The sequence below is a fragment of the Pristis pectinata genome, chromosome 7 (genome assembly GCF_009764475.1).
Source record: "Pristis pectinata isolate sPriPec2 chromosome 7, sPriPec2.1.pri, whole genome shotgun sequence".
Lineage (NCBI taxonomy): Eukaryota > Metazoa > Chordata > Chondrichthyes > Rhinopristiformes > Pristidae > Pristis > Pristis pectinata.
Window position 1 is genome coordinate 74,331,913 of NC_067411.1, and position 23,249 is coordinate 74,355,161.

The 23,249-nt window shown below is 39.6% G+C and overlaps 2 protein-coding genes across 13 annotated transcripts; one reads left to right on the top strand and one right to left on the bottom strand.

Annotated features, from left to right (window-relative positions):
- Positions 1-4,009: 4,009 nt before the first annotated feature.
- Positions 4,010-9,375, bottom strand: rmi1 (RMI1, RecQ mediated genome instability 1, homolog (S. cerevisiae)). Of its 3 annotated transcripts, none has more exons than XM_052019428.1 (2): positions 9,173-9,375; positions 4,010-7,337 (listed from the first exon to the last, which is right to left on the bottom strand). In XM_052019428.1, the coding sequence occupies exon 2, from the start codon at positions 7,287-7,289 to the stop codon at positions 5,346-5,348; it is 1,944 nt and encodes a 647-aa protein (XP_051875388.1). In that variant the 5' UTR covers positions 7,290-7,337; positions 9,173-9,375; the 3' UTR covers positions 4,010-5,345. The 3 variants fall into 3 exon arrangements, with proteins under 3 accessions (XP_051875388.1, XP_051875390.1, XP_051875389.1); XM_052019430.1 differs by lacking the exon at positions 9,173-9,375 and adding an exon at positions 9,071-9,172; XM_052019429.1 differs by lacking the exon at positions 9,173-9,375 and adding an exon at positions 8,385-9,000.
- A 237-nt stretch (positions 9,376-9,612) lies between these two features.
- On the top strand, positions 9,613-21,042 carry hnrnpk (heterogeneous nuclear ribonucleoprotein K). Of its 10 annotated transcripts, none has more exons than XM_052019444.1 (15): positions 9,613-9,723; positions 12,142-12,259; positions 13,805-13,902; positions 14,035-14,091; positions 15,205-15,248; positions 16,157-16,229; positions 16,387-16,500; positions 16,723-16,851; positions 17,073-17,410; positions 18,015-18,045; positions 18,391-18,406; positions 18,493-18,560; positions 19,219-19,388; positions 20,008-20,081; positions 20,519-21,042. In XM_052019444.1, the coding sequence occupies exons 2-14, from the start codon at positions 12,187-12,189 to the stop codon at positions 20,036-20,038; spliced, it is 1,242 nt and encodes a 413-aa protein (XP_051875404.1). In that variant the 5' UTR covers positions 9,613-9,723; positions 12,142-12,186; the 3' UTR covers positions 20,039-20,081; positions 20,519-21,042. The 10 variants fall into 10 exon arrangements, with proteins under 10 accessions (XP_051875404.1, XP_051875397.1, XP_051875398.1 ...); XM_052019437.1 differs by having other exon boundaries at positions 18,015-18,044; positions 18,381-18,406; XM_052019438.1 differs by having other exon boundaries at positions 16,157-16,228; positions 16,377-16,500.
- Positions 21,043-23,249: the final 2,207 nt, after the last annotated feature.

The following is a 23,249-nucleotide window of genomic DNA, read 5'->3' on the forward strand; positions in this document are numbered from 1 at the left end:
ACCAGGCTTAAGGACAGCTTCTACCCCACTGTGATAAGACTATTGAATGGTTCCCTTATACGATGAGATGGACTATGACCGTGACCTTGCACCTTATTGCACTGCACTTTCTCTGTAGCTGTGCACTTTACTCTGTACTGTTATTGTTTTCACCTGTACTACCTCAATGCACTCTGTACTAACTCAATGTAACTGCACTGTGTAATGGATAACCTGTACGATGGGTATGCAAGACAAGTTTTTCACTGTACCTTGGTACAAGTGACAATAATAAACCAATACCAAATCAACTTTTGAATGGATAGTTTTGGCAGAAACCCTTGACAAATTTCAAGAGTATTTGGATGTCCAACTGATCTGCCATAACTCACAAAGCCAAAAAATGAGGGATGGAAAGTAGGATTCAATAGACCAATTGCTTTCTACTGTGCCATATACTTCTATAATTCTAGGATGCAGCTAGGAAAGCAATGACAGTGGAAGGGATTGGGTTGGGGACGATGAAAATGCAGGAAAGGAGATGATGGGAGCAGTTAATTCCATTTTTAAAAAGACAAATTTCATTGTACCATTCTAAGTCTAGTCAGGAACTGGGCACCTTTGCAAATTCAACATACCCAACTTCATTGACCTGGATATCAATAGCATGTCAGTGTCCAGGTCATTCAAGGCAAAGGGGACACAAAGTTAACCATAGCACCAAGCTGCAGGCTTGGACTCAGGTGGCAAATTCTTTTTTCCAAATATGTATTTTATTCATACTATATGCAGTAAGTACAATCAGGACATATTTTTCTTCACATTCATTATACCATCATTTCAATACATTCTCATATAATGCATCATTACCACTCATCTTTACTCCTCCAACAATGTGTCTGTGGAATGTTTAAGAGTATTGGATGGGGCTCAGCCCCTCAGTGTCTACAGGTGGCTGGACCACAGACTGTTGTCTTTCCCCATGGAGTCTTTGCAGTGCTGCAACAAGCTAAAGCACATCCCTCAGCATGTACTCCTGCACCTTGGAATGTGGCAGTCAACAGCATTTGCCTACAGACATCATCTTACACTGGGAAAACCAACAAGTTTTGGGCAGACCAAAGGGCCTCTTTCATCCAATTGATCTTCCAGTAGCAATCAATGTTTGTCTCAGTATGAATCCAGAATAGCCCATAGAACATTGCTTGGAACAAACCTCAACAAGTACCACTTTATCCTATTCTAGATCTTATTGACTAATGCATAGTCCATGAGGAAGTGGACAATCATCTCATCTGTATTGCAGTGGGTTTAAGGGCAACATGCAATGGGATTAAGGCTCCAGCTGTGAACATGGAACACAGTACAGGCCCTTCGGCCCATGATATTGTGCTGACCTATATAAACACCTACTCCATGCTCAATCTAACCCTTCACTCCTACACAGCCCATAACCCTTCATTTTTCTTACATCCATGTGCCTATCTAAGTCTTTTACATGTTCCTATTGTATCAGCCTCTACCACCACCCCCAGCAGTATTTTCCAGGAACCCACCACTCTCTGTGTAAGAAAAAACTACCTCTGGCATCTCCCCTAAACTTTCCTCCTCTGACCTTAAAATAATGTCCTCTGGTATTAGCCATTGCTGCCCTGGGGAAAATGTGCTGGCTGTTCACTCTATCTATGCACCCCATCATATTGCATGAAAGATTTTACTGGGACGGCCCTTCATACCCCTAGCCAAGCAAGGTCTTGGTGCTTGTTTGTGAGTTCTGGCAACAGGATGTTTTGCCAAATGATTTTGAGAGTTTGCTCATGCAACTATCCCACAGGAACCACCATCTCCTTCTCTTGCACTGTGTCCAGATATTCCATACTGACCACTGCCTGATGGATGTGGTCAAAGGTGTTTATCCACAAAAACTTTTCGAAAAGGACAGATTTTGCAGCAAGATCCAACTGAACATATCATTGTGTGGCAATGAGGCCATGCCCATCCTTCCCAACATCAAGGTCAAATAGAACCTTAGTGTGTCATAAAACTTGGTGTTTGCATAATCCAGTTATATGCACAGTTTAATGCAACTACACTCAAAGGCTATCATGATAAGAGCCGTGTTGGGTAGGTTCCCCACCCCATTCATCGAGGCCAGTACATCATGACCAGACAGAGGTGATCCATTTTGGATCTCTGGAAGATGGTTCAGGTGACTGCTGTAGCACAGGAGTGCGATGTGAGTCACATGTGCCACATACTTCAACAAGAGTATATCACACCTGATGACTAAGTTCTTGTCAGCCATTTCCACATTCCCAATTCTTCATCTTGGCTATCCATTCCAGCCAATTCCTGCCACATGCCCCGCCTCCTCCTACCTAAATTGCTAGCACCTCCAGGTAGTCAGATTTGATAGTGAAGGCAACAGAGGATCCACCAGGCCAGTTGCAAAGGAACAGGCCTCACTCTTGCTGCAATTGACTCTGGCCCCCTGTTGTGTAACATATTCAAGGGTCTTGAAGGACAAGGACTCTGGACACAGCCTTTGGATTTAAAATGATTTATTTATAAAAGACAAACACAGAACAGGATAATGGGAACAACACACACACAGGTGATCGTGAACATGGGGGGGATCGCAACAAGGGTAAGATACACTCACGCACACACAGCAAACTGGGTACAAACAATCAAGGAAGAAACAATACAATGCCTGCCACCCCTCGACTCAGTGCAGGCATGACTCTACGCTACCGGGAATCTACTTTAGGACGCTCCTGACCCTGTGGAAGTGCATACTCTTACCAATGGTCTCTTCAGCATTGTTTCACGGTTCCTCGGAGCAATCAAGAGAGAGAGAACCACACACGTGTAACACTCTTTATAGTGCTGGAGGGCTGGGTGGTCCAGCCCAGGTAGTTCAAACAAACCAATGGCCCAAGGCCAGGTACAAAGGTGTTTACAGAGGCCAATGGTCAAGTGTGGACTAATGGGTGGGTGGAGCCAGACCTTGATTGACAGTGATGTCTTTCGACCAGGTGATCAGTGGTGTCACGTGACAGCCATGACCCTTCACAATACACCCCCAAGGCCAGTTCAAATCAGTTGTAAATGCTGATCAATCTGCACACCAAACATGGCTCTGAGCAGAAGGCAGTAATATTGGCCATGTACAGGGAGGTTTTGACCTGAGTGCCTCCACTTTTTGCACCATCATCCCTCTTATGCCCTCTCAATCTGCCCACCAACCACACATTCCTCCCTCTGGTTTCCCTCCTTACCTTTATTCCATGGTCCCCTGTCCTCTCCGATCAGATTCCATCTTCTTCAGACCTTTGTCACTTCCACCTATCACCTCCCAGCTTCTTACATCATTCCCACTCTCTCACCTGCATATCAACCCCCCTCACTTGGATCCACCTATTACCTGCCAGCTCTTGCTCCACCCACCGCCCCACCTTTTTATACTGGCTATCTCCCCTCTTTCCACTTGTGATGAAGAGTCTCAACCCAAAACGTCAACTATCCATTTCCCTCCATAGATGCTGCCTGGCCCGCTGAGTTCCTCCAGCATTTTGTGTATTATCCCTCTTATGCCTGTGTCTTTCCTGAAGGATTTGGCAAAAGGCTCTATACAACACAAACAAGACAGAAGAGTGAACAGCCTTCAGTGACTCCAGATTTTGTGGGGAAGCTTTTCATTTCCCACCCATTAATTTGGACTATGCCACTGATGCATGTACAGAGCATTTGTATCCAATGCCTGATTCCCTCCCCCAAGCACATTTTTAGGACAATGTCCATCGTGTATGTGTGCAATATTGTCAAAGGCCTTTTCCTGATCCAAGCTGACCAGATACACGTGTGCTCCATCATCCTATGCATAAGCAATGGTATCCTTGAACAGCACAAGGCTGTGGGAGATTTACCCGCTGTGTGCAGTGCAGGTCTGGTCTGAGTTGACCACCTGTCTTACAAACAGACTTGACTCAATTGGTGACAGCCTTGGACAGAATCATGTAATCCACGTACAACAGCAAGATGGGTCCCCACTTCCTGATGTCCTTTCTCTCTTCATTCTGCTTGGGTATGATGGTGATAATACTTTTGCATATAGCACTGTACAATTCCAGAACATGTGGTTCCATCCAGTCCCACAGAGCAAGTACAACTTGGCCAGCAAGCCATCGCTTTGGGGAGTTTTATTTGCCTCAAGGGAACAGATAGAGCTTCTTGACTCTGGCAGCAATTTGATGAAATCAAAGTGGGTATTCCCAGCCATGGACTTTAGCAGAAACACAGCTGCCCCGCCTCTCACATTTCTCCATGACCTCTATTACATTAGAACTCCAACTCATGACTAGATCCAATTTACAAGGACAGACCTTAATACGTAAATGAGAAATTCATCCACAGCTTGTCAGCTATGCTCCTTTCAGAGAAAGGAAGAAATTTAAAATGTAAAATGTTTACTTTACCATACAATTGATCATAAGCTGACAATTAATAAACACAGCTACTTATGCTGCAGCAGGAAACAGAACAATTCTGCCCCTCAGCTGCATAAGTAAAATACTTAAATGCACTAACCCCAAGAAATGATTTGGGAGTCAGACAGGAGCAAGTCCCCTACAATTTAACTTTACTTCATCCCCAACCAATGTAGAGTTACCTCAACAACAATAGTTCAGACTACCACGTCCATTTTTTAGCACGATGAACCTCAACTCCTTTTAGGAAAATTGGCAAGGCTTTGGACATAAAACAGATTTGCTTTGGTAATACAAATGAGGAGAACCTAAAGACTGAGGCACTTTCCATTTGCAATGATAGGGACAGATGTGATAGAGGTGTAGGTGTTCAAAAATATGACAAGTTTTGCTAAGTTAACTCAGGAAAATCTAATGCCACTGGTTGGTAAATTGTTAACTAGAAAATTCTGTATGAGTGAAGGGAGTCACCTACCAAAAGAAAAGAATATCTTAAGAAGGTAAGCATAGCAGTTTAAAAAAAACACTGAAAACATAGGGATGCAGAAAGGGCAGAGTATGATTTAAACCGATGGATCGAGTGCTTAGAAACAACATACTGTAGTTACAACAGGCAGAATTCCCTCTGTAGGGATTGGAAACATCTATTATTTTAGTCTTCCTACATCTGGCGAAAAATTAGACTCCAAATAAACTAAAGGATGAATTCCACTCTGTCTGAAGTTTAAAACTGAAGAAATTTGAAGTATTTTTAGAAAAGTTTATTCTTTAGAAGCAAGTTTCATAAGTAATATAAAAACAAACATGTAATTTTCATTTGATTAAATTGATCTTCTAAATTTGTCACGTGAGTACAGCAATAATATCACCAACGATTTAGTCATCTAACACAAACCTTTCTTCGTGTACACGATGTTTCAATGCCTGCAGATCTTCCACACTTACTTCATGGAGAGACACAACTCTAGCAGTAGTACGAGTTGGATTAAATTCAATCATCATCAAACAACAAAGGTCCACCAACTCCTGTTGGCATTTCTGCAACCCTACAGTTACTTCTTTCTGTTTGTTGGGACATTTTATTGAGGCTCTCATTTCACCTACTGAGAAACCAATCAGATTTCTCAAAATGTCATCACCAAGTTCCATATCCATGTAGGCAGTACCATCTGATATTCTAGCTCTGATACTCCAAAGACCACTACTGCTTGTGAGCTTATCAAGTAATGTAACAATGAAGCCTTTGATTTGCACCACAGTTATTACATCAGGTTTCTTATCCAAAAGGATTTTTAGATATGTAAATGGTGGAGATTTCAATTCTATAGAACCACTGTGATATTTTCTTCCTTCTGAGCTGCCTATTTTCACATAGGTTTGTTTAAAGCTACCTCCATTGCTGGAAGAACTTGTAATTACTTCAGATGTAACACACACATTTTCAAAATTAGTGGCATGAATTGGTCTATTGTCAGAGGTGTCACATGCCCGTTCCATAGTGAGAATATTTATATTTCTTTCCATGGAGTTAATGCCTGATTTTCTGAGTAAATTGTGTGATTCTTGAGTATTTAAATTACTTAGCATGGAACATTCCTCTGCATTTTCAGTATATTTATCATTTGTCAAATGCTTAAGATGGCTTTGTAACCTCTGGTCAGAAGAGTTATCAACAGCTTTTACACTTTGTTCTCGACATGGGCTAGATTTGCCGCTTACTCCCACTGTTTCAACACATCTCTTTTTACTTATCTGTAGTTCCTCTGCTAACAATACATGAGATTTAGAGGATTCATTTATTTCCCCACTTGGCTCAATTTCTGCATTAAACAAATCATCATCAAGTTCATCCAAGGGAAACTCATCAAAGTCTTCATCATTGTTGTCTTGTAACTCTTTGTTTTCACTTTGAAATTCTCTGGACATTTCTGAAGACTGCCACTCCCTATGTTGCCATCGGTTATTCAGAGCACTGGTTGGGTGCTGAGTGCAATCTGAGACACTGCTTGAAGTGCCAATCTTAGTACCATACCCACTTTCAGAATCTATATCAGGGTCCAAAAACAGGTCATCATCATCATCAAAGCCAGCCAATAGTTCATCATCTACAGGTTCTGGAAGCGGAGGCATCCCATTAGTCCTTTCAACAGTAGGTTGATCATTACTATTCATTTTTGTTATGGCTGCATCATCTGATTCCCCAATTAACCTTGCAAGTATTCTCTCTTGGGAGTTTTCTTTCACAAGGGTCTCCACTTCACCCCCAAGCACCCTCACATTTTCAGGTTTCAGCAGCAGGACTCCCAATCGGCAGGCAATATTACCCAACAACAAGATTTTTGTGCCTGGTGATAGGTTGCAATGAAGAGCAGGTATAGGTTGGTATTCCATTGCTTGGAGCCCCTGCACTCCGTCAGTTAATTGCAACATTAACATTCGAGTTGGTTTGGCTTCCCAAGATCTCTGGGATATTTGCGTTGATGTTACTTGTTCATTAGTGGTGTCCTTTCCCCTGATTTTCTGCAGCTGGCTGTACGCAGGTTGACTGACATCAACCAATGAATCAACTTGCAAACAGTAAAATCCACTAAGCTCACTTTTTTGCATTTCTGAGATTCCATCTGGCAAAATTTGGTGCTCTAGATCCCTGAGGTCAGTAAGAAGCCATTGCTCAAAAACTTGTTTGTTGATAAGGGCCTGTGTTAAGTTAGTACCTTGGTTCTCTTGTTGAATCCACTCTAAACATGCTTGAAGCCAATGTGAAGGAACTTTGAGGTGCCATGTTGCTTCCAGCCACGTTTCTACTCTTGCAGAAATCATTTTAATTTTCTAAATTGAACTTAATGGTCTTAAAATCCATAATGAGACCTAAAGAATCACAAAAAAACTGCAGTGATTTTATGGCCTACTAGATCATCAATATAGCATGGTTTATAAAATTGTTCAGTGTTGCACACAGAGCCACATAACTTAAAATAATATTTATTTGACATTTCAAAGTGGAAACATTTTCAAAACTAAATAGAGACTGCATTTCAAAAGTATTTCCTTAAATGTTTTGGAGCATTGATGTTAAAAAAAGTGCTATGTAAATACAAATAAACACTTATTTTCCTTTTAAAATCATTTTAATGTATCCTTATGATATAAAAGGTGACCATTTTAGTCCACGCCAGTTTGCAGAGCAATCCCATTCCCCTACTGACTTCCTTGCAGCCTAGTCTCCCTCACATGCCCATAAATTTACTCCCACCTAAAGAATGGATAATTTACAGTAGCCAATTAACCTACCCAACAGCACTATACTTATTGCTCCAGCGACTATACAATTATAGCACACAATTTAAATTCCTTGGCCTTCCTTAAATCCCTCCAATTTAATAATCACAATCTTTGTATTCTTTCCAAGTTTATGAACGTTCTTTTTATTTAAATTTTTAGATGCATCCTCATTTTTGGCAGTTACCTTTGTTGTATTTAATTTTGTTTTGTTTTTACAATTTCTCCCAAAAGACACTGAGGTTTTATCCACACGTTGTGTAATTACTATTCACATTTTCCAAATTGGATATGAATACATGTTGATGACTATTAACTATTTAATCTTTTCTAGCATTCTTGTTAATTTATTGCCATAATCTAATACCTCTTCCTCACCACTCAAAACATCTTTGATAACTGGACGTGGGAAGAATCAAATTTTCCTCATGAAAAGCAAGTCTCACTCAGTCATCACATGTGTATGTATTTTCTTTGCGCATTAATGATTGCCAAGACAGAAATAAGCATCCCTGCAGTGGCAGTAAGATCGCACTTCCCTTACAGAACCTTTTCGACATTCATTGCAGAAAAATTATCAATTCAATGTCACCATTTGAAGGGGAAAAGGGAATGGACATTTAATGTTGACCTTACCAACACATCCACATGGCATGAGGAAAGTGTGAGGAGTTCTATATCGAACCACCATGCCCTTGGTAAAATGTTCTTTTTAAACTTTCCATACACTGGGTTTAGTAATTCCTGATTTCCCTGATGCATTAAATGTCAAACCGTTGTACTCTACGTGCTGTAAGGCCGCCAAAACCTTGTCCCATAACTCATGCTGCCATTTGATCATTCATTTCTATGTTCTGCCTAACCATAGCTATACACGAGTGAAATTTCAATACAGATCGCCAATACTGTCAAAAGTTTAGCTCCGTGTACTTTTTTTTGTTTGAAGATAGTTGGTTGTTTCATATCGTGCACATTTATAAATATTAGTTCAACATTTCAGTATCAATAACGACAGATGACGTTGGGACCCATCGGGTCAGTCAGATCGTCTCTGGGGAGAGAATGTTTCAGTCGAAGGTCAGAGGCCTGAAACGTTATCTTAACGTCTCTCTCCACTGACACAGCCCGAATTGCCGACCGCTTTCTAGAATTTTTTTAATATATCGTTTCAAACGGAAACCTGTTAAAAGATACAGGAGCAGCTGAAGGACGCAAAATTTACAAAAGCCATCCAGCCTGAGTTTGAAACGCGTCGCCATTGTAATTTTTAGCAAATAGTATTTAAACCAATGCAGTGATGTAACCTATTGGAACATATCTACTTATGCATGGCCCTTGGATAAGACCCCAGATAAACGATTCGCGCGGTATTTCCAATGTGCTGTAACGACCAGCAATAAGCAGATACATAGGTTGCTACCAACCAATGCCCACAGCACGTCCGCGGCTCCCTACTTCGCCTGCACTAACCGCCGCCACACTGCGGCACCGCCGATTGCGCGCCAAACGCACGGCACCGTCAAATATCGCGATGCTTCATTATTCTTCACCGTCCGTTGGCTCTTTCACGGTGCGCCCTTCAACAAAAATATGCGAAATAAAATTTAAATTAGACATTTATTAATACGAACGTTGTTGTAAGCAATTATTTTAAGTAAATAATGCAAATAATTCCAGAAGGAGGCATGAGTATCATATATTTTATATAATAATTTCATAAAGGGAGACGAGTGCGGGCTGTTTGACGGTTCTGATTGACGTGCGTCTGAACGAATGACAACAAGCCATGTTTCGAGTGGCGTCATTGGTTTAGGAGAAAGCTTTGTATCCGGACCAATCACCGCAGGGCTGCTGGGCGGTACGTGATACCGCTGGGGCTTCTGGGTAAAACGCTCGCCACCACACCAAAGCGATCCATTTTGCTTCGCTTGTGTTTAAAGCTGAGCTCGGATCTTTTTCGCAGCCGTTAGCTTTGGTAAGTAGGGATACCGATCCTCGTCCAGCGCTCAGATTATGCGCTGATGTTTTTGAAAATGCATCGGCTTTAAAACCTAGAAAAAAAGAAATATTGGTATTTAAAAGATTTTATGCGAAGTTGTATTGAAAGGCATGCGCTTCAGCGGAGGTGCAGAAGTTGGGGGCGGTGTGGCAGACATTTTATTTTTAGCGAGCTCTTATTTGTGCCAGTGCTTGTTACACCATAAAATGGTGGAAAAGCAGATTTTTAAAATAAAAAATAGCATAATTAGAATTGACCTACGGCCTCCCCAATGTCTTTTGACACAAAAGAGTTCCCCCCCCCCACCACCACCCCGGACTGCGGGCCTGGTGTGTTGTGGGACTGCGGCCTGGCCTAAAAGCTCCGCCGTCGTCACCATTGATGGACTCTTCCTCTTTGTCAAGTCACGGGGTGAATGGCGGCAGGCGGGTTTACCGGCCCTCCCAGGGCAAGGCAGAGGCAATCGACTGCCAGTCTCCTGGTGTGTGCGCCGCGCCGCCATTTTGAGAAGTGACGGTTTGTTGTTCGAATGGTCGGTCGGTTCTGGAACCGCTTCGGTTTGGTGGGGGAGGGGGGAGGCGGGGCTGGGGGGACGGCAGCAGCGGCAGATCAGGGCGGCCCGGTCGCCGCGGCGCCTTCATCGGCCGGAAGTGATCCCTCGCTCGGCACATTTCGCTGTCTCATAGTCGCCGCCATTTTAAGGTGATACGTTCCACACGTTGAGGCCGGAGATGGCGTGTGTGTTTGCAGCCTAGTACACGGGGGTGTTTGCCTGCTCTTGGCCGAGGCGTTGTACCGGCAGAGCAAGACTCTTCCCGCTGTTCCTTCCTCGTCGATTTGGCACAGCCGTCTTCGGAAGTGGCTGGTTAGGGCCGTTCCTTGCTGTCTAATGACGACCCTTGTGTATTTCAGGTTCTGGGGTAGATCGATTCCCCTTCGGGGCGGCGCTCGAGTGGTCGGATTAATCCGTCACTCGCCCATCGCGTTTTGTTTTGCGCACGTGTTCTTTCAGATTTGGAGAAATTTAAATATACACCAAAGCCCAGTGTCGTCTGTTTAATACCTGATGTGAATAATCTTCATTTTCTACATTGGACTTTCATTTAAAGCAGATAGGGTATCAATGCGTTATTATGATTAGCTGAAGTTTCATTTCACTGGTGATGTTCTGTAAATACCCTTTTCAAGTGGACATATTAATAAAAAAAAGTGACAACTCAGGCAAATAATTAAGGGGTGAATGTTAGCTTTAAGTTGCAGTAGTGGATAATTTAGGCATGTGACATTGGTGACTCCTTGTAATGTTCATATTGGCACTGTGTGGCAAACTGGTCCGCAGACTTGATCAGAGGCGAAATCTCAACGTTGGGGCAATATGTCCTATGAGTGTTTGCACTAGAGACATTACAATTAGCTATATTTGATAGAATCAGATGGTGGATTGATACTTTGGTCAAAGGAACTCTTAATGGTGAGGTTTATATCGCAAGGACAAACTTGTATCTTGTGCTGGTTTCAATGTCTACCTGCTATTAGGTAGGATGGCAGTGCTCACATTTACAGGGACATATTTCATTATTGAATACTTGGCTCACAGCTTTACAGTGCAAGCGGATTACTTTGTCAGTCATTTTTGTGTAGATTGGTATCCCTGCATTGTCATCCTAATAGCAAGATGATAGATTACAGTAACCCAAGTGACACTGGGAATAATTTAAGATTGTTGGTTTTTAGTGTTTCCATTTCTTTGACATAAATGTGGAATAATGCAAATGATATTATGTATGGATTTTTAAATTAAAACATTCATTGTAATCACACACTTGATCCGGCCAGTTTTCTGTGTAGATTGTTGGATAACCAACAAATGTTTGGCAGAGTGAAATGTTTTGTTGCAAGTGCTCCTAATAGTAACAGTGGCATGTTGTAATTCTGAGCATAATTCAATTTAATTTCTATTTTAATTGTCATTAATCTCTTCCTTATTTCTTCTTAAGTAATAAAATGAACTTGCAGGAGTTGCTCAGGTATTCTGTGCATCAAATGGATAATGGAAGTTGAGTTACCTCAGTTTTATTTAATCTGCTGTTATAAAAATACAAACATGATGTGTTGAAAAGCAGATATTAGATTAGGTAATTGAATTGGCTGATTTGTTTTAATGTTAATGTTTACATTCAAACTTTGAGCCATCTTTTCCAAATTCACATCCTTAGATTGGTTTGCCACATGGTGTGCGTAGCATTGATTGAATTGATTTTGGGGAAACTAAAATTTTGAAAATTTTGTGTTAAAGCATGCAATTCAAAGTTTTTTAATAGTGGATTGACTTGATGTGTGAGAGGACAAAGTGGTTTTTCAGAATAACTTGAAGGAAAACATCTTGTCTTACAGGCTAGCTGCATTCTTGCATATTCTTCACATTTCTTGCCACTTAAAATGGAGACTGATCAGCAAGACATCAAGTATAACAGCCCAGAGACCAACGGTAGTAGTCTTAGCCCTGGTTCTTGTATGTTTTGCTTTTCTTCCATTTCTTATTATATAGTTACTGATTTAAGGGCTGATTTAAAAACTAGCATTTGAATATTGCTTGCTTTTTTTAATCAGTCCTCTATTTTGTATGCTGAATATTGTTGTATGTTTTAATGGATTGATGAAATGTACAGTTTAATCAGTGTTTTACAGACCAATCTTAAAATGAAAACCTAACTGAAAGCCGAGGCTAGGAATGGCCATCACCATGTTCGTGTGTAAGAGGAAATTGGGTAGTGCAAAGCTTGTAATGGATGAAGTAGAAGCTGCCGTATTGGTAACAAGTTGTTTTCCCTGTGATCACACAACTTTCCTTGCATCCCATTCTGATTTTTGGACAGTTGACTTCCCCATCCCATTGATAACAACTTCATCCTGTCTTTGGGGTGCTTGAATGTCTCACACGTGCATCTTATAATTGCCCTTGTATTCTCCAATGAAGTTCCCACTTCATTCAGGGCCAATTTGCAAGCAACGTCTGAGTGAGCTACATTGTTCATCCTTAGTCATTCTTCCATCCCCTTATCCAAGGATTTTTTTTCTGTGATTATTGCTTTTGTCTAATGTAGCCTGGAATACATTTTAATTTTGCTTCTGTTATCCACAAGCACGTGGTCACAGACTTGCTTCCATCTGAGATTTGTATCTCAGCCATTAAATCCTTTGTGTGTATCCTTGTACACCAGTGCCAACAACCCAGCTTTCAGTTTATCCAGACTCTGTCCTGTACAGTTTCTGCTTGCCCATCTGTACTTGAATTAGTTGATGGTTCACCAAAGCCTTGTGTTTATTAATCATTCTTTAAAAATCCCATGGTTGTGTTATTTGTTACTATTTACTTCCCCCTTCAACTTATTTCCCTACAACAACCTGATCCCACTGGGAAGAAAGTTTTTTTTTAAACTCTCTCCAGTCCTAGTTAGGATCTAGCGAACTTTTGATTGGGTCTTTGGTTCGTATCAGAAGCTTTAGTTACTGTTTTTCGTGTAAGAAGTCGAATACCTTTTCTAATGTTAATTTTCTCTGGATAATTAAATGCTGAAGATGGGTGTAAAGTAAATGTAAACGTTAAGCTCCAGGTATGATTTTCAGAATCTGTGAAGAGAATAGGTTATTTAATACCTTCTGTAGAACAGTCCAAATTTATTAATCTTTCTGTATAGATGCTGATTTTGTCTTTGTGCTCTAGCTTTTATTGCACAGATGTCTTGAGTTGAATGTGAATAACTTTTGTAAAAAGTCACCACAATAATTTGAGCAACTTTATAGTTCTGTGATAGGTTGCAAATTGAAACTTGTCGTAACAAATTATGTTAGTGATAACTTGGATTAATAAAATCATCTATTTGAATGGAAGGTAAGCGGTAAGTAGCATGATTTAGTTACTGAAGATTTGGATTGTAGTACTGATCAGACAGAATTGACAACTGTTATCTAGGAAAGTTATTCAGAAACTAAAGTTAGTGTGCCAGAAACTTTCAGTGAAGCTTGATATTTTAAAAAAAACACGCAAAACTTTCAGGCAAACGTCCTGCTGAGGACCATGATGGAGAGCAAGCCTTTAAGAGGTCTCGGAATAATGACCAATGTGTGGAACTACGGCTTCTCTTACAGAGTAAGGTAAGATTACCTTTTCCAGTTACTAGCATATTTAATCTTTTTAATGTTTATAGCAGGCTTAAAACGTGTTCGTATTATAGTAATGTTATGTGTTTATATTTGCTGAGGTTACTATTATTTTTGTTTTCAAAGAATGCTGGAGCAGTGATTGGAAAAGGTGGCAAAAATATCAAGTCATTGCGCACAGACGTGAGTATATATCTATAGTGTAGGCTAAAATTTTTAGATTAGTTTTTTTGTCCAAAAAGTTAGCTGGTTATATTCAAGTCTACTAAATTTTAAGTCGTAAATGTACTGCTAGATAGTGAAATTTTGGACCTATTTTAAAATGAGTTGTTAATACTGTTCTGGGAGGTCTATGAAAGCCAATTGTAATATTACGTGTGAACCATACAATTTTCTTTACAAATGTCTGGGCTGGTTCTGAGGAGATGTGAACATTTTTAAACTAGGGTGCAGTTTTAAATTTTACCGTAGATGAGTGTCTTGTAAGGTGTCCATAACTGTGTAGTATTCCTTAATTGTAGCATATCCTAATTTTGTGCACTAAAATATTAAATGGAGAAACGTTGCAGGTGGCTGGTGTAACCCGGAGTATTCCCAGAGTCAGAACTTAATTTTTTTTAAAGATGTCCATCTGTTCTTGCTTCAACAGCTATTCAGATGTACGTGAAGGACAAAGACTGCTTTATGTAAAGAAGAATGCTTGATATGAAATTGGGTATAGAACAGTGTTAACTGTTTCCATAGATAATGGGAGGCAATGTTTTGTTAAAAAAAATGAAGCTAAACAGAATTTGAGTAACAAGCATAAATAGATGCCCATTAGCAGCTAGGTTTAATGTTAAAAGTTTTGTTGAATTGATTACTCAATGTAGTTATTTCCCATATTTGAGGAATTTTGTTTAACTGTTTTTAAAGTGCAGTTATGAAGTGCTTCCATTGTTGTGTAGAGTCTTCAGAAATCTGTACAAAGGATATTTATATATATTTGTTTATTTATATATAGAGTGATGAGAATAGATTTTATAATATCATTCAATTAAAATTTACTCCTTTTCCCCCCTCTTCCCTCTCCTTGTTTTTTTGGCCATTTATCTCCGTTGCCCTTGTACTGGATCGACTTGTTCCCTGCGTTGCCCATCATGACGTTGACCCATCTGTCCCTTGAACACCCATCTGAATACCCTGGTTGGCTATGCCCATAATGTGCTCAAATGCCAAATGGGCACCAATACCTGAACGTCACTGAATGCCCTTGCCCAATGCCAACAACCACGAACGCCTTTGTGACCAATGCAGTACAATGCCAGTGTATCAGTCCCAGACAGCAGTGGCCCCGAGCGGTATGTCCCAACAGTTTATGACTCACTGCCTGATTAGAACAAGGAATTGTATCTTTTATAACCTGAATTTGTTGTTATTAATTAGTAGCCCCTTATAGAAAGTGTACTGTTCAAGTTATTTTTCTGTCTATTTTCCCCATTAAGTCTTTTGTGGCTGGTCTTTATTACGTGAGTTGCCCACCCAGAGCAATCCACTAATTCATTTTAATGGAAGGAGCACAGCTTCAAGTGTTGCATTTTTGCTGCATTGTTAATCATTTGTTAAATCTGCCTTTCTTGCACTGTCCTTGTGGCCCACCTTGCTCCCTCCCTTCCACACCACCCCACACCCATTACCTATCATAGTTTTCCAAGCTAACTTTTGTCACCCACTCCCAACTTTCATTTGTTCTGTCTCATTGTTTTGTCTTTTGTTTTGTATTGATTTCTTACAGGGGCATAGTAGTGCTGTTTCCACAACTAGTTTCTTAACTTTTCTCCAAATTTCTGTCAAACACCTTTTTTAATACTGTTCTCCATGATACTCACATACCTCTTCTGCTTTTGCCTATGAGAAGGTGTGCCAAAATTGCTAATATTTCCAGGGGTTTCTCAAATTACTGGTGGTGGGGAAAAATGAATTTTCCACTTTCTGCTCTCAGCTATTCGTCGTTTTCTTGCCCACTTAATCTGAGCCCTTCCAGTTACCCATTTTTTTTTACAAAGCTGATTTAATTTGAAATGTTAATTAGTTAAATTTGCATGTTTATTAGTAAATATTTATAATGGGGTTTACTAAATATTGTGTAAAATTAATTTTAATGTAATTATATTGAAATTATTGTTTCAGCATGCTATGAATGGCTTACTCACTTGTTTATTTTCCTTCCTCCTTTAAATCGTTAATGGTTTCAAAAAATAATTGGCAGCATATTGAGTATAAATGCAGACATTGAGACAATTGGTGACATATTATCGAAGATCATCCCAACTTTGGAAGAGGTGAGTTGTGTTCATTAATTATGCTTTAGCAACTCTTAAATGAACATGGCCTTATTTTGCTCCTTCAGCTAAATAAGCCTAGCATTCTAATTTTAAGTTGGTTATTTAACATAGATCAAGAATTTTATGCTCTGTTGTCAAACTTTTGACCCTACAGTACCAGCACTATAAAGGAAAAGACTTTGACTGTGAACTAAGGATGTTAGTTCATCAAAGCCAAGCTGGAAGCATCATTGGTGTCAAGGGAGTAAAGATAAAGGAACTAAGAGAAGTAAGTTGCATTTAACTCTAGTTTTTATTACTCCAAAAGTAGATTTTCAGGGTGAAGGGCCTTGTGTGAAAACCCAAATCATTGTGAAGAATGGCTAGGGACACTCTTTTAGCTTATCCAACTTCCTGAAATTGATATGGTAAGTATCTAAATTAGTGACCATTGAAATTCAATCCATTTTTTTAAAACAAGTATTTATACTGAAAATTTCTTTCATTTCAGAGCACACAGACAACTATTAAACTGTTCCAGGAATGTTGTCCTCATTCAACTGATAGAGTAGTTCTCCTTGGTGGAAAGCCTGATAGAGTGGTTGAATGCATCAAGATTATCCTAGGCTTATTGGCAGAGGTGGGTGCTATTTCATTTGCTGCAAAGTGATGTTTAAATTTTATGATTTGGTTGACCATTTGTTTGTTCCTTTTGGCTGCAGCAAGTTTCTGTGTAATAATAGAATTTATTTTAATTTTTCTTGTGTTTAATACTATTGGGAACTTTAGAAACATGATAGAAATTAAAAAATATTTAAAAGCTTTACTTGTGTGATTTACAATTTTTTTTTAAATTTTAAGTCTCCCGTCAAAGGACGTGCTCAGCCATATGATCCGAATTTCTATGATGAAACCTACGATTATGGTGGCTTTACAATGATGTTTGATGACAGAGGAAGGCGTCCAGTTCCTTTCCAAATGCGTGGTAGGGGTGGACCCCATCCTCCTTCACCTGGATATGAGCGTAGGGGTCCCATAGGAATGCCAAACAGGGGTGGACGGCCCATGCCACCACCCAGAAGAGATGCTTATGATGACATGAGCCCACCGACCCGTAGGGGTCCTCCACCTATGCCACGCACTGGAAGAGGTGGCAGAGGTGGTGGCCGTGTTCTCCCTCCCCCACCTCCACCCAGAGGGTAAGTTTTTGAATAAACACTGGTAACCTGAGGAAATGAGTTCTCAAGGTATGAAACCTATGTTAGTGTGAAAGGTAATTGATTTAAATTGTTTGTAATGTTCATAACTTGTATTTCTAGTTTAAGTTCTGTTTGAAGCATATGACGTCCATGAAAGATAGCAAAATTGCTTTGAATGAATGTTTTCAGAATGAATACTTGGCATTAGTTGAAATTATGGGGTTTTTGCCTACTAGTTCAAATGTATGGCTGAGACATGGACTTCTAAAAGGGTTTAAAGCCCTGTCTGTGATATCTGCCAACATTTAATTCTGTTCTCCACCAGAGCACTGTAAGTGGGCCTGTAGAAAACTATCTTTGAGTACTATTGGTGCACGCTATAGTTGTCTAGTTCAATCAAGATGAAAAGTTATTGTCCAACAAGTTAAATTTGCGAGAGAATTTAAATGGGCTTGAACTAAAATTAATTGATCTATTTGCAATATTTCTTGAACACCAGACTGTACCGTCCATCCTGACTTGCCATAGTAGTCTGGATGTGGGACAGTTGCTGTGTTTACAAATAGCTCCAATTTCATTGTAGTGACCGTACTCTCTATGGCAGGAACAGAATGACTGATCGATATGATGGCATGGTAAGTTGCAATTTTTGTAAACAACTGTTCATTTCTTAGAACCAGTTTGTATGACGGTTTGTACTTGTGATGAATACAATGTACATAGCCATTTAAGCAAGATTCATTGCATCTTTGAACTAGATTTAATCTGGGAAATAGAAAACACTAATTGGGTTAGTAATATGCTGTCCAAACTAGCTAACTAATAAGTACATAATTAAACGTTGGGGTCCTTGATTAAGAAACTAAAAAGACGCTAGTGTAATCAAAATTCTAACATTCAGCTTATGAAAGTGCCTTGTTTGTGAAAACTGAGGTCTTAACGCTTTTCTCTTTTCTTTCTCCCCCAAATGGGATGCACAGGGTGGTTCTGGATATGGTGAGTTTGATTTCAACCCTTGATTTTTACTTTTTTTTTAAAAGCATGATAAGTTCAAGTTTTAGGTGACTTTTTTCCTTTTTCAGGTGGCCGTGGTGGATATGGAGACTTGGGAGGGCCAATCATCACTACACAAGTCACAATTCCCAAAGATGTAAGATTGCTGTGTCAAACTTAATCTTTTACTGCCCCATTGCTAGAAAACGTGCATAAGGCTTGAAATCTGTTTTGGTCAAAAGACAAAATTGGCCTCGTTGCTTGTAATTAAAATGTCAGGTTAAATTATCTTCCTTGCTGATTGGGCATCTCTCGTAACAATGTAGGTCATATTTCACAGACTACTCCTGTGCACCCCTACCTCAGACCCCATTGATATGTTAGAGCGAATGTTTGGTTAACATTAATGGCCAGGAGAGAAAGGTAGGGGGTGGGCTGAAGAAAGAAAGTGTCCCTATGGTCCCTTTATGTTCTGCTCTTTAGCTGTGAGCCCAGGATCTCTGGTAGACTAGGGTATTCATTGTTGGGAATTTGTAATATACAGGCTTATGCATATACATTGGAGAGGCTGACTAAATCCAGTGGTAGTGACAGTCTTAATGACTCAAAGTAGTGGGCTCAGGTTTAAGTGCTAATCAAAATTGCCTGTACATTGATGCTGGATTTTGATATTACTTGAAGTGTTCTCATTGTGACTTGATGTATATTTTACTATCAACCTTGTGAAAGCAACAATTTGTTTCTATTTTGAGATGTTATGTACAGCTGTGGTGATCTGAGTTTGTACAATAAGTACTTTGTTTGCATTTCAACAGTTGGCTGGTTCTATCATTGGTAAAGGAGGTCAGAGAATTAAACAAATTCGTCATGAATCGGGAGCATCCATCAAGATTGATGAACCACTTGAAGGCTCTGAGGATCGCATAATCACCATTACAGGCACACAGGACCAGATCCAGAATGCACAATATCTGCTGCAGAACAGGTAAGTAGTAATACTGAACTGTTTTGTGTAACAGTACTGATATGCTCTACCCTTGCTGCACTCTAAGACTTGTGCATCTTTCAAACTTTTGAACCTTCCTAGTTCTGCTTTTAATGTTAAATTTGATCTGCTTTATTGCAACAAATTCCACAAATGGTATCTGCTGTTTAACTGTAAAAGTGCCTTTTGTGAATCCCATTTGTTTTTGCCATCACTAGTTATTACTGTTCAATGAGATTTCATTGCCTGTGCTGAGTAAGTGTAGAAGATCAGTCAACTTGGAATGTGGTCTGGTTCTGTGTGGAAGACTAGTGATTTTGTTGTTTTGGACAGTTGGATTGACAACAAATCACAGTCTGCCATATAGCGCAGATCATACCTCTCCAGAAAGTTGTGTTCTTTTATTACAATAAGTTTAATTCTCAAAAGTTTCTGCAACAGCAAACTACCATTTTCTGTTCATCTTGCTGTGCTGTGCTGTCCTTCCATATACGCAAGCTTTGGTTAACTGAAATTTTAGTGCTGGGTCGAATTGATCTGCACTCGCATCCGAACATTCATTGAAAACAAAAATGTTTGGTCAAATTAGTTTATTTTTTTTTACCTGGTTTCTCCCCAGTGCAGCTACAGCAGCCGCTTTGCGCCCTTAAGCTGACCCGTGCGTTCAGATACCGCAGCTCCACACGAGAAAAGGTCAGTTTGGTAGCGGGAATGTTTTTGTTTTGGTGGTGGAAAGGGTCAGATTTGGGGAATTGAATTTGGGAACAATTGGGTGTGCAATATTGCTGTTGACCTCTGAAGGCAAATGTTTCCTTTAGAAGTTCAGTATATCAAAATTTCGACCCAGCACTAGTGAATTGTTTTAATTGCATGTTGTGAGAGCACAGTTTTTTTTTATTTTTAATGTCAGATAGTGTTTTCTGGCCAGGAGTAGGTAAAATCACAATTGAGCATCTTATGAACCTGTTGCAATGAAATTAAACCAGTAGTCTGTAAAGTGATATAAACTTTAAACCAAGGGTTGATGGCTTACCTTTTTTTGATGTATTTAATAAGTTAGTGTGGGTCAAAGTAAGCTGAGGGACTTTGTAAACGGCTTCAAAAATCTAATTCTGTCTTTTCTTTCACAGTGTGAGGCAGTACTCTGGGCAGTTCTTGTAAAACAAAGCGGAGAAGATTGAAGGATCGCTGCTTTTTTTTTTGTCACTGCTTTTGTTTGAAGAGCCAACATTCCTCTGCTTACTTAGATCACACTGGAAGCATTGATTATATTCTGCTTTTGATCATTTGTAATGTTTTAATTAGTGAACCTTAGCACAGCTTAGACAGTTTGAATTTTCCAAAAGTGGAGTGGATTCTGGGCTTTGTTTTGTTCTAAATGTTTCAGTGGTTTATTGTATTTCCTGTAACTATGGTAACATAAGATGTACACTGTTTATGGACAATAGTACTGGTAGTTTAAATGTGCCAGATCCATTCAGTACATGTGCAGAATGCAATCTTGTTTTGTAAGGAACATTTTATGGTTTTTAAAATAAACTAGGTAAACTAAACTCGTGTATATTTTGCTTGAGGATAGATTATTCCTCATTTGCCAGCTGAGAAACTGACAGCAAAAGTTGACTGGTTAGTAATTAAACTGGATGAACTCCTGTCTCTGTTTAGCTGTTTTTAATTGGAATGATATGAAATTGCTTCTGCTCACAGGATTTGTCTTCCACTAATGACTCATTATTAAATGTTATCCTGGTTTGCTCAAGAACCTGGTGTCACCATTGAGGTCCTTTTAATCACTTCACTGTAACCAATGCTTTGTAAAATGTCTCATTTATTAGATTTAAGTATTAACAAACTTGGACTAATCTGTTTTATAATTAAATGCTGAGATGAAGTTGCAGTGCAGCAAGTTAAAATAAGCAATTTGCATTGAAGGGTAAGATCTCATTGTGATTGAGATGGAAATCAACAATGTTCCTTTATCAATAGGAATACTACATTCACAATTTGCATTATCCTGACTAGCAGTTACTATTTAATCTCCTTACCTTTTGTTTTCCCTCCTTCCTTTTCTTCCCTCACCCCCCAATAGATCAGAGATGCTGTTCTATGAAGTCAAGCTGTTTGCCTACACCATTACACATGTTCTCCAATGCAATAACTGGGTGGGCTTTATGAAAGACCATGTCCTTGGTTATATATTGAATTTTAAAAAAACAGGATGGAGAATAGAATTACTGAACATAAAGCATAATCTGAATATTTATGGAGATGTGTACTATTTGAATATAAAACCAGTATTTCAGATACAGGTATGCTCAACACAGCACCACCTTAAGAGTTACCTTAATGGTTTGTCATGTAACAATTGATATTTAAGAGGTGTGAATCACTCTCAGTAATTGGCTTTGAGCATTTCTCACCTTCCTCTTTAAGACAAATTGCTCTCACTGCTCTCTGGGTGTAATCTGTTAAAGGCAGTTTGGTTTAAGCACAAACATTGACTAGAATGGATGGGTCAAATGTCTGGTTCATATACTGCATGTTCAAAATTTAGGTTGCCCCCTTAATTCTTCTGGCAGTGCTTTCCAGGCACTTGCAACTTTTTTTAAAAACAAAAACTTGTCTTACAAATCACCTTTAAACTTCTCACCCCCTTAAAGCTATACCTGCTAGTATTTGACATTTCCTCCGGGGGGGGGGGGGGGGGGGGAGGAAAGAGAGCGAGAGAGAGAAAGACTACCTTGCATAACTTTTATAAAATATCAGGATTCTCCCCAGCCTCCAATGCTTCAGAGAAAACATTGGACAAACTTAAACTCCTCTCCAATCTGGGCAACCTCTTCTGTACCCTTTCCAAAGCCTCCATGTTCTCTTCAGTGTGGTGGCCAGAACTGCACACAATACACTGAATGTGGCCTAGTCAAAATTTTATACAGCTGCATCATGACTTAACCAACTTTTATACTTTGCATCTGACTGATGAAGTCAAGCAAGCTATACTTGATGTCAGATAAACCACAGTACACTGTACATTAATATTTGAGATAATAGATGGGGTTAAATCAAGCAGGCTACTTTATCCTGGATACTGCCAAGCTTCAGTGTTAAAGCTGCATTTATCTAGGCAAGGGAAAGGTAATGCATCATGTTCCTGATCTGTGCCTTCAAGGTGGTGAAAAGATTTGGGAGCCAAGACGAGTTACTTGCCACAGCGTACCCTTTCTCGGGTATGCTTTTGTAGTATTGTGAAATATCCAGTTGTGTTTCTAATCAGTGAAGACAACACCCCCTAAAATAGGCACTCTGGCAATACATTGAACATCAAGGATGTTGGATGGCTATACTTAATACATCTGTGGCACAAATATTTGTCACCAGCTCATGCCTGAATGTGATCTAGTACTTGCCAACACATATGGCCAGTGTCTTCTGAGGAATTTGTGAATGGAATTGAACATTAAATTGAGCATTTAATTTAATACATTATTTAACTCGACAAGTGCAAACTAAAAAAATGCATGTTGGGCAGTTAAACAAGGGCAGGACATATGCTGTAAATGACAAGGCCCTGGAGTATTGTAGAACGGAGACCTAGGGGTACAAGTACATAGTTCCCTGTAAGTGGCGACACAGGTAGACAAAGTGGTGAAGAAGGCATATGGCACGCTTGCATTCATCTTTTGAGGCAGTGAGTACAAGAGTTACAATGTCATTTTATAGCTATACAAAACTGGTGAGACCACACTTGGAGTACTGTGCGCCGTTCTGGTTGCCATTACTATAGAAAGAATGTGATTAAGCTGGAGAGGATGCAGAAAAGTTGCAAAATAATGTCACCAGGACTGGAGGTTATAAAGAGTT